The 15,404-nt window shown below is 37.2% G+C and overlaps 1 protein-coding gene across 1 annotated transcript in view; it reads right to left on the minus strand.

Annotated features, from left to right (window-relative positions):
- The window catches only part of stpg2 (sperm-tail PG-rich repeat containing 2), a 276,268-nt gene extending 265,672 nt beyond the window's left edge, over positions 1-10,596 (minus strand). Inside the window, exon 1 of the mRNA XM_028803122.2 lies at positions 10,376-10,596. Coding sequence (XP_028658955.1) covers positions 10,376-10,481 — 106 coding nt within the window. The 5' untranslated portion in view covers positions 10,482-10,596. The remainder of the gene's footprint in view (positions 1-10,375) is intronic.
- Positions 10,597-15,404: the final 4,808 nt, after the last annotated feature.

The raw sequence follows: 15,404 nt of genomic DNA on the forward strand, positions 1-15,404 counted from the left end.
AGAAATGTGGAAATCAACTGAAAACATGCCTGTTGATCAGCTGTCATGCAGCTCTTCAGGTTTGGGAAATGCAGCATCTTGCCACCTTCCATGTCATTGATGAAAATGCTCAGTCTTGTTTCAAAGGCACAACATTTTTCTTGCAATTCGACAACGGTTTTTTGTCTGCACCCTGAAGTGACAAATTCAGTGTATTTATATGTCCCATAATATCAACAAGAAATGCCAGCAGTGCGACCTTGTCACTGTCTTGAATAAATGTTAAAAATTCTACAGCTTCTTTGTATTCAAGGACTGCAGGAAGTCAGCTACATCTTCACGGAGATTCCAGAACCTTTCCAACACACGACCCTTGCTTAACCATCTGACGTCATTGTGAAGCAGCAAATCTCCAAATTCTGCAGACATCTCTTCAAGAAAAGAACGAAACAGACGATGCTGCAGCGACGAATTACATCGTAAAAAATTCATTAATTTCACAAGAGTAGACATCACTTCCGCCAGTTCGTCACAAAGTTTTGAACAGAGGGCAGACTGATGAATGATGCAGTGATAAGCAACAAGGTTGGGCTGAGGTGCCTTCATATGAGTGACAAGTCCTCTATCTTTACCAGTCATTGCTGGTGCCCCCGTCTGTTGTAAGGGAAACCATTTTTGTTACATCCAATCCAGCTGCGTGCATAAACTGCGATAATGTTGAAAACACGTCCTCACCGCGGGTCTGTTTTGCTAGCGGTAGTAATGTCAGAAACTCTTCAACAAAATTATGGCCATCAAAAAATTTTGTGAACATACAGAGTTGAGACATGTCAGTTTTATCAGTGGATTCATCGCACGCGAGAGCAAACAATTCAGCCTGTTTAAGATCTGATATTAACTGACCACCGACCACATGTGAATTTCCCATTGGGATTAATAAAGTATCTATCTATCTATCTATCTATCTATCTATCTATCTATCTATCTATCTATCTATCTATCTATCTATTGTCAGAAAGGTCATCTGTACGACGACTAGCAGTACTGTCTGATAATGGTATCTGCTGAATCAGTTCAACACACTTTTTGTCGCTAAACAGAACCGAAGAAGCAGACATCATGCATTCTTTAACAACCTCTGCATCAGTAAATGCTTTCTTATGTCTGCCAAGAACCCAAACAATGCGTAGCGAAGCTTCTGTAACATTTGATTGTGTGGTGGTCGCTTTCGTCATCAGCGATGAACTCGTTACCAACGACGACTTAAGGGCGTCGATCTTATGCGAACGGAGCTCTGACTTTGGTGGATAATTCGCATTGTAAAAAAGACCAAAAAATGCCAGTAGACCAAACGCAAATTTTATATGCCAAACAGTTTTCAAAAATGCCAGATTTCAGTTATTTGGCATAAAAAATGCCAGTTGGCAACCCTGCTACAGAGTAAATAATAAAACAACAATAATTTTGGTGCTTTTATATTCGGACTTTTGACTTATGCAGAAGACAGTCGCGGTCCGCCAAAAACGTCTTGGCGGTCCGGATTGTGGACCGCGGTCCGCCGTTTGAGTACCCCTATCCTAGGCTTTAGTGGCACACCTGGCCTGTTAAGGCAGTAGATTTAACAGACATTCAGCTGTGCCTTCCCACACTTGCATTCCAAACTAAATGACTGAACTCTAGCTCATATCAGAATCTGTCTGTACTTCATCTGATAACAGAGGTATAAATCAGATGATGAGCTGACATCTCTACAGATGCCCCTCTGCAGACCCTTTGAGGCAGAAAGTGTAAAATGTACTCAAGCAAGAAGAAATACCTATAATTCAAGGAATAACAACTCTGATGAAGAACTCACTTATTAGGAGTGTCTTATTTTGTAACTGGAAGTGACTTTTATCCAATCAGGAGAAGATAAACATTCCCTTAAAACTAGTTACACTCATTCCATCCTGGATATTCCTTAGGGTATTCTCTGGACACTCTTACAGAACTCCTTAGGGATTCTTTCAGAGAATTCTCTCTGGAATTCTCCAAGGAAGGGAGGACTCTGCAAAATGACCTTCTGAAAATTCTCTCTAAACTAAAAGTTGATGAGCCGTTCTCTGTCTGTGGAGCTGGGAACTGACAACCTCTTTCTCTTTGTAGTTCAGAAATTCACAATCTCTCTGCCAAGCCAAGCTGTGGGGTAGTGGGCTAAAATGCTGAGAACAAGCCATTACTTCAAGATGGAAACTTCTGTATCTAAACTATTGTGCCAGAAAAGTAATGCTTTTTCCTCTGAAGTTGCAAATATCGCAGCAAAGGGCCTAACAGGAGACAGCAAGCTGAGAAAGCAGCATCACAGAATACTAAAGACAAAGGATCATGCAGCAAGGAGAAAGAGTACACTTCAATGCAAAAACAATCCTCCTCCTATACCCAGAACAGCAACAAAGCAACATCTACACACAACAACAGGCATCATCTTTAATGGCTTGGTATTATTTATCTGAGTCAAGATAAATTAAAACTCTAGCAAGTAAACAGCCAGCCTCTCAATGTTATATGTTTGTTTAGTCTGTCTGCATTCTGCCTTATATGTCAACATATAAATGCAGTTACCATATTTCTGTAATCCTTGTGTTTATCAATAAATCGTATTTTTCTGTTTCTTAAAACGAGTGTGTATCAGTTACCTTTATATAAGTCTAAAGGTCATAGACTCACCTCCTACAACAGAGAGAGGCAAATAAATAAAGTTGAAGCCTTGCCAAAATATTTAGTCAATTACCAACATTGCTGAAGGCAAGACTGAATTAACTAAGTTAAAATTCACCTTTCCATTTCCAGCATTTATTTACATCCCCTTGGGTGGGCACAATAAATCACACTCTTTCCTGAAATGTAACACATCAAAAATTAGCATTTTAAACTGCTGCTAATAGATACATAATACCATAGCAGCCCAGATTCGGACCTAAAAGAGACACATTCCTCAGAGGAGGCTCAATGGGCTGAAGGGCTTTGGGTGGTAGAAACATATCTGAAGGCCTGAGAATATCTGAAAAATCCATCTATAAAAGCACCAATGTGACCAGTATGAAAGGGGGAGCAGACCAAGGGCTTAAAGAGCACTTTAACCTAAAGCCCATTGGTCTGGGTGCATGGTTGCTGGAGACCCTTGGATGAGGACCCTGGTGTTGGGTTTGTCCATGGAGCCAGGGAATAGTGTGGCATATGGGTTGTTTCTAACCTTGCATGAGTGGTGTGAAGTTGGAGCTGGTAGTGTGTGTGCAGGGACTGAGACTAGACAGCTCAGAGTGCATGCACAGGAACTGAGTGCCGTGAAGGAACATAATCCAACTGTCCTCTTTAAGGCCATTCACTAACAAGTGTTGCATAAAGTGCTTAGCCTATTCATCTCTTGAACCCTGGGTTGTTACAATATGTAAACAATGATATATCTAACAAACTATTCATTCATATACAAGACCATAAACAGTCATTTTTAATTTCAGACGTACAGAGACAATTCTAATAAATCGACATATTATTTAAACTAAAGCCACTTTAAAATTCAAGTTACAGGCTTAGGTACCACTCAAATGCATAGCAGCTAAATAGCAAATTCTAAAGAAATGCCCTCTTCACAGCTTTGCTTATTGTTAAATATGTTGCACATCTTCACAGATACAGCATCTTCCTTTGCACCAATTGCTTTCTTCAGACAGTACTCATGACTTAGTTTCTTCAACAATGACAATAACTTGCTTGTTTTCAACAATGCTTCTGTTTGAACTCACTGACTTCTGCATTCTTCTGTGAAACATTAATATGCATGTTCAGTATTACTCTGGATAATTATGAAAATTATTTGAACTCTCAGCAGAAACAATTTGCTTCTAACTAATGACTAACATTAGTCCTTTCCCCTACGCTTCCATCATTAGTGTATATTATCATCCTTTTTACCCCTCATATATCTTTTTTAACCTTCCCTTACATTCAAATGTTATTTATAAATAAATGCTTTCTTTACCATATTTTCTGCAGGACACAGATTTTACTCAGTTGGTTATTAAGGGATTTTACTTTTCTTTCAGCAAATTACATGACTGCTGACATCAGTCAGGAGTATATTCTACAAGTAATGTCTAAAATGTATTAATTTATCAGTATCTGTCCCTAATCTTCCACTTCAGGTTTGTGTAGAGCCACTGCTTTTCATAGTGGATGAAACAAGACAGGGTGGCACGGTGGCGCAGTGGGTAGCGCTGCTGCCTCGCAGTTGGGAGACCTAGGGACCCGGGTTCGCTTCCCGGTCCTCCCTGCGTGGAGTTTGCATGTTCTCCCCGTGTCTGCGTGGGTTTCCTCCGGGCACTCCGGTTTCCTCCCACAGTCCAAAGACATGCAGGTTAGGTGGATTGGCGATTCTAATTTGGCCCTAGTGTGTGCTTGGTGTGTGGGTGTGTTTGTGTGTGTCCTGCAGTGGGTTGGCACCCTGCCCAGGATTGTTTCCTGCCTTGTGCCCTGTGTTGGCTGGGATTGGCTCCAGCAGACCCCCGTGACCCTGTGTTCGGATTCAGCGGGTTGGGAAATGGATGGATGGATGGATGAAACAAGACAACCAGATTTGGAGTGTGTGCCAGAAGTAAAAAATATAAAAAACTCCACATTTGTTGTTGTTACTGCTGAAACTATGTCTTTAAATCGGTTTTGTGACAACATGATAATTTAGTGTTTACCACTGCTGCTTCACAGGTCCAGTGTACTGGGTCCAAATCGCTCCTAATGTGGTCTACATGGAGTTTCCACCATTTTCCTGCGTCAATGAAGGTACTCCAGTTTTTAACTTCAGCTTCTCCACAGACATGACAATATGCTGCATGTTCATCAGCACATGCAAGTAAGAATTTGACACGTAAAAATAATGATCCTGTAAACCAATAAATTGATTTCAATGTGAATGTGATTGTATGTGTGAGTGGATCTTTGTCCTCTTTTTTGGAAGTTTAAATTGCAAATTTAATGGAAAGAATGTTTCATTGTTAGCATGCTAGTTGGCGCGGTGACCAGACACTATTCAATATGACTTTTTTTTTTATTTGCTCACATATCTAATCTGTGGCTGTCATACTTGTAAGCAGCATATCCTTTTTTAATTTTGTTTTCTATATCAGTAATGAAACCAAAGTGTTTCCATATATCAGACTTAATGCAAGGTAATTATCAGTAATTCTCGCATAGCTTTTGGATCGACAGAGACACTGAAGGTACCAGGCGCAGATGATTGGCTTTCCTAATGGAAAATTGGCTGAAAGGTGTTTCTTTTGCTCGGCACCATGAAGCCACAGAAGCTGTGCATGGCTACTTCCAGTACTGAATATACTTGCCTGCTGTGCTGCCAGAGTGAAAAACTAATACGCTACAGAAAATAGCAACTCATTGTTACCATATTGTTAAAAGATTTTCACATGGACCCAACCTGCATTATCAAAATTTTGGACTAAAATTTTTGGACAAAATTACCTGATATCCGCATTTTGGGCAGGAATGAATGAGTAAATCACACATACCAGACCCGATGCAGGACTCTAGTTACAGATATGTCATAAAGCAGCTGATCTAGACAATATCTCTCCCTCCATTCTTATGTAGTGTGCTGTTGAGTTAGCAAATGTGCTTGCAGAAATTTTATATAGTCTTAGTCTCAAAGCAGAGCTCCGGACTATTTCAAAGTATCCATAATTACTTTGATGCCCACAAAGCAAAACATTTCCTATCCTCATTACAGCCTAACAGCCCTAACATTTATACTAACAAAAACACCTAAAATGCTAATTCTTCAGTATATAAAATGTTTTTGGACTGCTCCTACAATGGTGCCAGCAGATCAGCTAAAAATTAGGTAAACATGTCTATTAACTACATTTTGCAAGTACATATTATATAATAGGATCTTATTTATGGATTTTAGTTCAGCATTTAACACAATTATCCCAGATGTTCCTCATAGCAAATATCTTAGTGTAAACTTGGACTGTACCACATGTCTCTGGATTTCTGACTTACTAAGAAACAGATATCAGACAGTCTAATTAGGCTGATATCATTCAGAGTCAATGAATCTGAGCACAAATTCCCTTCAGGTGTGTGTTCTATTTTCTGTTCCTTTCACCCTTTACACCAATGACTGCCCCACTAGTGACCAATATATCTGTAAAACTGCTGACTATTGCTGAAGACAGTACTCTGATCAGCCTAAAGGAAAAGCCATGTTGGAAGATGGTGGTCCAGCTGATGTACCATATACAGTGTAAGCCTGAAAACTTCCAAAAAAAAAGTGAAAATTGTTCAGAATTGCAGGTGACATCCTACCTGCCAATAGGAATTTGCCAGGCTAATACAGTGGAGCACTTTAAAAAACTGCTAAAAACACATTACTTTAACATGGCTTTCTCATAACTTCATTTTAGTATTATCCTGATGCTCTGTATATTCAATTAATTATCATAACTATTCATGGTGGCTCTAAAATCTGTACTAACCCCTACTCTCTCTTCTGTTTTTTTTCCCGGTTTTCTGTGGTGGCGACCTGCGCCACCACCACCTAATTAAAGCACCATGACGTTCCTACATTGATGGATTAAAAGCCAGAAGTCTACATGACCATCATCATCATCAAGTCCTTCCATTAGAACCCTAAATACAAAGAGGACTGTTCATTTATGTTAGGTAGTATGCCCAGAGGGGGCTGGGCGGTCTCATGGTCTGGAACCCCTGTAGATTTTTTTTTTCTCCAGCCGTCTGGAGTTTTTTTGTTTTTTCTGTCCTCCCTGACCATCGGACCTTACTCTTATTCTATGTTAATTAGTGTTGTCTTATTTTAATTCTTACTTTGTCTTTTTTTCTCTTTCTTCATCATGTAAAGCACTTTGAGCTACATTATTTGTATGAAAATGTGCTATATAAATTAATGTTATTGTTGTTGTTGTTGCCAAGTTATGGTGTCATCATCAAAATAGTGGAATTATTTGTATTTCTTGACGCTGCTATTATGCATAATATGAACTGTGGTGAAAACACTGCTTCTTTTATTTTAAAAAAGCTGAAGAACAATTTTTGTTTCTGCCAAACTGAAACATTTAGCTTATCTCTATCAGTGTGGATTCAGTTATATAGAGCACTCATTGAAAACATTCTCACTTTTACAATGGCCTAGTTTGGCATTGCATCTGCTTATTAAAAACATAAACTGCAAGGTGTTGTTCAGTCATCAGGAAAGTTCGTAGGCCTAAACCTGAGTTCTATTCAGGACTTATATTATAGCCTGGGTAAGGAACAAACAGCAAATATAACCAAAGACCACACTTAACTGGCAGAAATGTTAACAGCCACCCAGAGCAAGAACCACGGGGCATGGAAAAAAATCAAAGTTTTCTTCTGTAGTCCCTTTGGTCAATAGCAATCTTTAAGTCAACTCTCTATCCTTAGATCTCCAACCACCTCCATCCAACCTAATTTTTTTGTTTGTTTTTTGTTTTATAGGCTTATTATAGGACATGAGTGCATTTCTATATAATTCATAATGTTAAATGTAATATTATATGTTAATTTTTAAATATCTTTGTAAAACCAAAACAAAGGTTCTGTTGTTTAGGTTCTAAACAATGCTTTAATATTCATTGAATGAATGCATTGGATGCCATTTGCACTGCTGTCTCTCAGCTCCAGAGTCCATGTTTGATTTCTGACCAAGGTATTACTTGTGTGTAGGTTACATTTTCTCTCTAGATTGCCACAATTTTTTTTCTGGGTTCTCTGGATATCCTTGCATATTCCAGAGTTGTTGATGATAACTGTAAATCGACCCTGTTTAAGTTTGTGAGTAATTGTTCACTGTAATCCGCAAGTGCCCCAAAAATGCTACCAGGCTTGGTGCAACATCCCTGTGAGCTCAATAGGTTAGATGAGAAATGATGAAAGGACAAACATAATTTTAAAGATTACATTTTAAAGATGAATCTGTTGTTTCATCAGTTTTGTGCAAAAAAGAAAATTCTTTTAGCACTTAAAATATTTTCTCTCTGAAGGTGAGCTAATTGTCAATAGTACTAACTGGTTGTGATGCTCAATCAGTCAGTCAGTCATTATCCAACCCGCTATATCCTAACACAGAGTCACGGGGGTCTGCTGGAGCCAATCCCAGCCAACACAGGGAGCAAGGCAGGAATAAATTTCCAGGCAGGGCACACACGCACATACACACACACACCAAGGACAATTTAGGATCGCCAATGCACCTAACCTGCATATCTTTGGACTGTGGGAGGAAACTGGAGCACCCAGAGGAAACCAATGCAGACATGGGGAGAACATGCAAACTCCACACAGGGAGGACTCGGAAAGCAAACCCAGGTCTCCTTACTGTGAGACAGCAGCGCTACAACTGCACAACTGTGCAGCCCAGTTGTGATACTCCTCTACCAATATAAATTCACTATTGCTACTTTAGAATAGCGTTTTGCAGTCATCAGTCTCTCTCTAAAAACTGCAGAAACTGAGTGGATTATCTTTTTTCCTTTTCATGGAGCAATTTCTTTGGTTGGACTTTGTGGTTATATTGTTTTTAGGGTACTCCTTTTGTATCAATTTTGGTCTTATGGCCTAGAAGGTAAGGTTTCTTTATGTCTTAAAAGCTCCACAGAAGTTTGAGTATGCCTGCTGCAGAGTAGCAGGAACAGTATCAAAACTATAGGCAGTGCTACTAAAGTTGATGTTTCACAAAACTTTATTATTAAAAAGTTAAAGGTGTTATCATTCCCACAACTCCATAAGGCTTAATTATTCCTACTGACCTTTTGTGTGGCTTAAATGGTTCATGCATCTCATGTATTGTGATATTTTTCAATAGGTGTGCAGCAATAGTATTTTCCAAGGTAATAACTGTAAAGTTATTTTTTACATATTCTAGGGCCCACGTTGATTTTTGATTACACTGTCATCACAAGAACAAGCAAACATTAATGTAATTCAGCATCTTATTCCATTAGCCAGGACCCTGTAATACTAAAACTGGTGAACATGTTGTCAGTGCAGTTTGATTATTATGTATGTATTTAAACTTACCTACAGTATGTAATAGATTATTCAAATTTTCTCAGAAAAAATATCTGTGATAATCATTTTGGTGGTAGAACTGAAAAATAATTACTTATTGCTTAGGTTGCCAGATATGGGTGAATGCTATTATTAATTTCATTTCCTCTTGCTTTGATTGCAGTGGCCTAATTTTAAGGCCCTTGCTTATAGTTTACACTGACATGCTTGTTATTACAGTGTGACTGATAAGAGGTGATGTAACAGATCAGCTGCCACAAGGTGAATCTCTGGTAACAAAGGTAATCACATCAAGTCCATTCTTACCACAAAAAAGGGTTAAAGTAATTAAGTATTTTGATTAATTAAATAACATACTTAAGTTGACATATATTGGTCTGATCATTTTTGTATAAGCAGATATATTTCAGTATATGTGTGCATTTTGTACAAAAGATATTCATCCATTTATCCATCTTACGTTGCTACCATGATCTCAAGTAACTAATCTGAGGATTATTCAATTAAAAATGCAGATGGACTATAATATAGCTAAGTATGAAGTCCCAAACTAAATGAGGTAAAAGATTCTTTAATGTTTAAATTATCAGATCTGAACTGATTTAAATAATAAAACATAACTGAAAATGGTAAAAGCATTTAATTTGGAACATGTTTGTGTTTTGGTCACAGCAATTAAGGATTCTGTAGCTGTCGCGCTTATGACTTACTTTATGACTGCTGTCACTGTCCTGCTCCACAGACAGATTGAGGAGATCGTTCCTCCCCCAAACTATGCGACTCTTTAATTCCACCAGGGGGGGTAAACGTTAATATTTAACATTATACATAGTTATTGTCTGTTTTTTTCACCTGTATTATTATCATTCTTTAATTTAATATTATTTATTGTATCAGTATGCTGCTGCTGAAGAATGTGAATTTCCCATTGGGATTAATAAAGTATCTATCTATCTATCTATCTATCTATCTATCTTTCACTTCTTACAACAGGCTGCCGCCTAGTCGGCACTATTCGTTACGAAGCGCACTGACTTCCGTGGTCTTCCCGATGAAAAAAAATAGAAGTTTAAACAAACATGGAATTTAACTGACCAACTGAAGACACATTTGCGGAATATTTTGCGCTATCGCAATATTTTAAACAATAAAGAAAAAGCAACTCCTTTGGTTTGTTTTTGACATATAGCTAACATTAATAGAAAATTAGTACGCGATTAATGATTATGAAGATTAGCAAAGAGAAAGAATCAGTATGAGTTGAAAATCGAATTAATATGAATAGATCTCTCCTTACCCAAATTCTCACTTTCCACGTGAGTAACATCATAGGACCCCGGTCCAACAGTAGGGTCTGTGCTTCCTGTATGACAAACTGTTACTCTGGGAGCTCTGCTGTGCATATCTTTATATTTTATATATAAATATATGTGTTAAATTGTACTTAGGTAAAATTAGAAACCAAAACCTGTTTTGTCTGTAGAGCGCCTGACGGTCACTGAAGGCTACAGCTTGAGACTTTGTTTACACGCTCTATTTGGATTGCTAGGGGCCGTTGCCTCGACAACGCAACGCTTATCACTCCTTTTAAACTCCATTATTAGCTACAGTATACTAATCTTTCCGTTCAGCTTCTGTTATGACCAAATTAATTATTTGGATATTTTTTTCAGTAACCCTATCACGCTGAGATTGTTCCCAAAAATACCTTTTACTGTTTTATAATTAGTAGTTAGCAAAATGGAACATATTTTGATTATTTTTGCATCTGCCTAATAACCTGCTGCCATTTAGCTAGTTTTAGGATGAAATATTCATGAATATAAATAGATAGATAGACTCCCCAGGCAGAAATTTAGCTTTTTACAGAAGCTCAATAAATAAATAAATAAACACACTCAATATTGTTTGAACACACATTAGAATGATTAAAAAGGAAGAATATTTTAAATAAAGAAAAACATCTGACTTGAAAATCACCGTCACAGTGAGGCATTATGCAGGCATATTGCTGTTGGTATTTGAGGAGCCCCAGTAGGGTTCCTTGAAGCACTTCTGCTAAATAATTTGTTGGCTGAAAGTACTCAGTGTTTGTGTGTCAGAGAGAAGATATCACATTCAGTTACACTTTAATTCTCTCCTTTGTTAATACCTCCAGGTGGTCCAGAATGAGACCCATAATTGACCCTGCCCATTTTATTAGCTTGTTGATTCTGTGGGCTTCGCATGAGGTGACTTTATCAGCCCACTATATCGGTGACTTTATCAGCCCACTATATCACAGTACAGAAAATTGTACCTGTCATCACAGAGCTGTAGATAATGTGAAGGATGCCACTATCCACATTAAAGGAACACAGTCTCCTAAGAAAAAAAGAGTCTTTTCTGCCCTTTCTTACATAGTTCCTTTGTGTTCCAAGACCAGTCCCAACTATCACTGATGTGGACCCCCAAGTACTTGTAGTAGTGCATCACCTCTACATTCACTCCCTGAATAGTGGCCAGACCTAAAATCTCTTAGTATTATTAAAGACAATATACTTTATGTCAGTATGGCGGTGCTGAAACTGACAAAATTCAACAAGCCTTTTGTTGCAAAAGTTCTGTTCCTCAAAAGCGTCAAAGAGGTGATAAACAAGGAAACACATTACTGCAAAAAGATCACTTGTTTCTTCTTTTCTTACTTTTAAATTTAATAATCAATTTGTTTATAATATCTTCTTTTAATTGCAATGGCACTTACCTGGATCATGTGTGATCCAGGTGCTCAGACAGATGATTTACATTTTAAACATAAAGGGAACAACATCTTGAGTCTCATAAAAAACATTCACCTTAATTCTTTGTTTGACATGATAATAAAGGGCAACAAAACTGTTGGGAAAGTAATCAGCTTCAATCTCCTCTAACTTCAAGTATAAGAAATCAGTTGAGACTTATTTTATACTTGTTCTTTTCTTTCATAATATACTGTAAATAGAATAAACCTTCACTTTAATTGTTTGACCTCAAATAAATGGGTGGATCAAAACTGGTCGGTAGGTCATCAGATTCAGTCCCCTCTATAGTTTAATGTATCAGTAAAAAATGGGAAATCAGTTGAAACATGTTTTTAAGCCATTATTGTGCCTCATATTATTATGGGAAAAACCATTCACTTTAATTCTGTGTTTAACTTGAAAATACAGGGTGATGAAAATTGATGGGTAAGTCATCAGATTTGGTCCCCCATATAATTTAATCTCTTAGTAATAGAAAATTAATCAGTGTATACATGTTTTAAGCCATTCTTGGCTTTCATAATATAAAGACAACAACCTTCACTTTAATTCCTCTTTTGACCTAAAAATAACGGGGGAACTAAAATTGATGGGTAGATCATCTGATCTGTCCCATCTATAATTTATTATATTAGTAATGAATAAGAAATCAGTTGATAAATGTTTTAAACAATTCCTGTCTCTCATAATGGAAAAGGAACAAACCATCACTTTAATGCTTTGTTAAAGTTAAAATAAATGGGGTAGCAAAACAGACTGTGTAGGTGAAGTGCTGTAAGCAATCTGAATTTCCTCAATGAATGTTTAATCCATGAAATACAGATAATACACCCATTCCAAGGAAAATCTGGAATTTTGGATTCATTTGGAGAGAATGAAAAAAACAATAAATCATTGGTTGGAGACAACAAAGTTAGCCTAACATTTGTAATAGTGACATAATTCTCATTTAGCAATATTAACTGAAAAAGAAGGATCAAGTAGATGTTTAATGTAGGGCTAGGCAAATTTCTTTAATTACAGAGCCTTCTTGAGAAAAAAAAGCATTATCTTACCATGGTGGTTTTGTGAGGCTGTTCCACATCTGTGTCAGCCGGAATGAATATCATGTGGTGAATTTGTTTTGAAGATACATACTTGATAGGCACATACTTTCAGAAGTTCCTAAAGTATGCGTACTTCCTTAACTCATTGGTGAATGTTCAGCTTTAACATTGATCAGGTCATTACTCATAAATTCATTATGTAAAGAATACTGATAAAGAGTTACACACCATACTGTGACTAAATATACTTATTAAATTTAGTTTGTTGAAACAATCTTAGTTGAATAGGTATGCTTTCGGTCTGTTCTCTCTGCTTGTTGTGAGAGTAACAGTAACAGTGATTCTTTAGTGGAAAAAAAGTCAGGGCATAAAGGATAATTAGACAGAGCACCATATAGCACTTGTCCAGTCAAATGTTAATGCTAGTAGAAAATTGAGGGCAATTGTGTAAGAAAGCATTCCATTTATTTAAATACAGGTAGGCGGCCAACTTCACAGTGGTAAAGAGAAGGGCTCCACGGTACATAGGCAGGAGGCTAGCATTAAGGCGTTGATCAGGCAACAGCAGCTGTAGGAGCAGAGAAGACAATAAGAAATTATCTAGCGTTATTTAGTAAGTGAGTTTTTTTCATATTAAGAAAAGAAACGTGTGTAAAAAAGTTATTAGATTTTTTAGCGGTCAGGTAAGTAGAGTAATAAAGAGGGCAATAGCACAAGGGTTCATTAATGTGAAGGATTACAAATAGTGTGAGTAGAGAGGTTTTAAGTAAGGAATAAGAGGACTGCACTGTTAGGAGAACAGATGGAGAAAGTAAGGTTAACCTCAGAGAAAATGAAATAGCAGGCAGTGGAGGGGGAAATATTACAGGACCCGGAGGAACAAAAAACTGGTCCCGAGATCTCTTTTATTTCTGTTCTACTTCTCTTAGAAGAAATAAGACTATAATTATACAAAAAATAGGCAAACAGTATTGGCTCCTGTCTCTCATTTATTTAATGTGAGCAACAGTGTTTTTTATTCTCAAATAAGACTCCATGTGATTTATAAGAGATCTTTTTACAATCTGAAAATATACTCAGTTTCAGCTTCAAGTGTACATGTCTGAGATCTCCACTGAAGCTCTAGTTGTTCTTATAATATACTCATAAACAATACGGTGTATTTTGACTTATTTGACACCATAACAGTAAATGATAAGAATTTTTATCTGTTAAAGATTTTTCATAAAATTTCACCAATGTAATGAATTAGGTGTATTCCTACATTTGTTTATCTGCACTATGACATTTTGGCAAACATGACTCCTTCTGTGCAAACAGCTGCACACAGTTTCTCCCTTTCTAACCCCATCATAAAATATCACACTTAAAATTATTAATTGTTTTGAGTTAACATTTATTAAAAGAATTTTATCAGTTCCTTTCAACAATCCTTGTAGAAATTTACAGTTTACAGAGAACAATAAAACATTTAATCATAGTTCAATTGCAGGTATTTTTTTCCTTTTTTTGGATACAGCTCTATTATGCCTTTATTCACATTTCTCTCTATCAGGTATAGATGAATAACGAGCAGATAAGTCATCACATTTTTTCAGTCCAGCTCTGCTGTTTCCCTCAACAGTTTCCCACATACTGCTTTGCTGTAAAAATAGTCTTGCATGTTTGAGCTCTGAAGAACACCTGTATACTGCTTCCCTGTAGTTTATGTCCAATAAATTCTTCTAATAAAATTGTTTAGTAGCGCCCAGAAACATGAATTTTGGGGCAGTGCTATATGCGTGACTCATATTACATTCACTGATCATTTTTTCCGAAAGTTCAGCTGCTGCCTCACTCAGTTTTATGGTGTAGAAAATGTTTGGGAGACACTGCTTTAGTTATTTGTCTAGGTATGTTCTGTGTTCCGTGGATGAGTCTAAGTACATGACCATTTTTGTCTTCAAAGTGGAAGCATGAATGAGTCCACAATGGCCCAAGAGCCCTGACACTATCAGCCAAATGTACAAGCAAATGTACATTGGCAGTTTGATACCTTTTCCCAAAAAGCCTACCCATCTCAACACAAAACCTCCACAGTATCTTTTCAGCATGATTTATCTACTCAATGGATAATGATGCCATCAACAGAAGGAATATAGCCTCACCTAAAAGAAGTAAATGACTGTAGTATGGAGCAAAAAACAACAAGATTGACCAGTACTCAAATGCTTTAAAGTACATTCTGTAACTAGAAACTGATCGATAATTACGAAGTGAAAAAGGATGATGGATTTCACTCAGGCGTCTATCTATTTCATTCACTGATTTGTTCATAGTAAAAGGCTCACGAATTCAGTGGAAAACCAAAAGAACATAAGAGTTTGCATAACCCCAAGTAATGCAGAATCAATATAATCAATCCCAGTTCCATCAACTAAGTCATAGCTCTTGTCACACACGTGTGTATAGGAGGCAGCTGAAGGGCTTAGAGATGACTGATAATACATCTGCCCAGGGG

This window comes from Erpetoichthys calabaricus, chromosome 5 (assembly GCF_900747795.2).
Source record: "Erpetoichthys calabaricus chromosome 5, fErpCal1.3, whole genome shotgun sequence".
Lineage (NCBI taxonomy): Eukaryota > Metazoa > Chordata > Cladistia > Polypteriformes > Polypteridae > Erpetoichthys > Erpetoichthys calabaricus.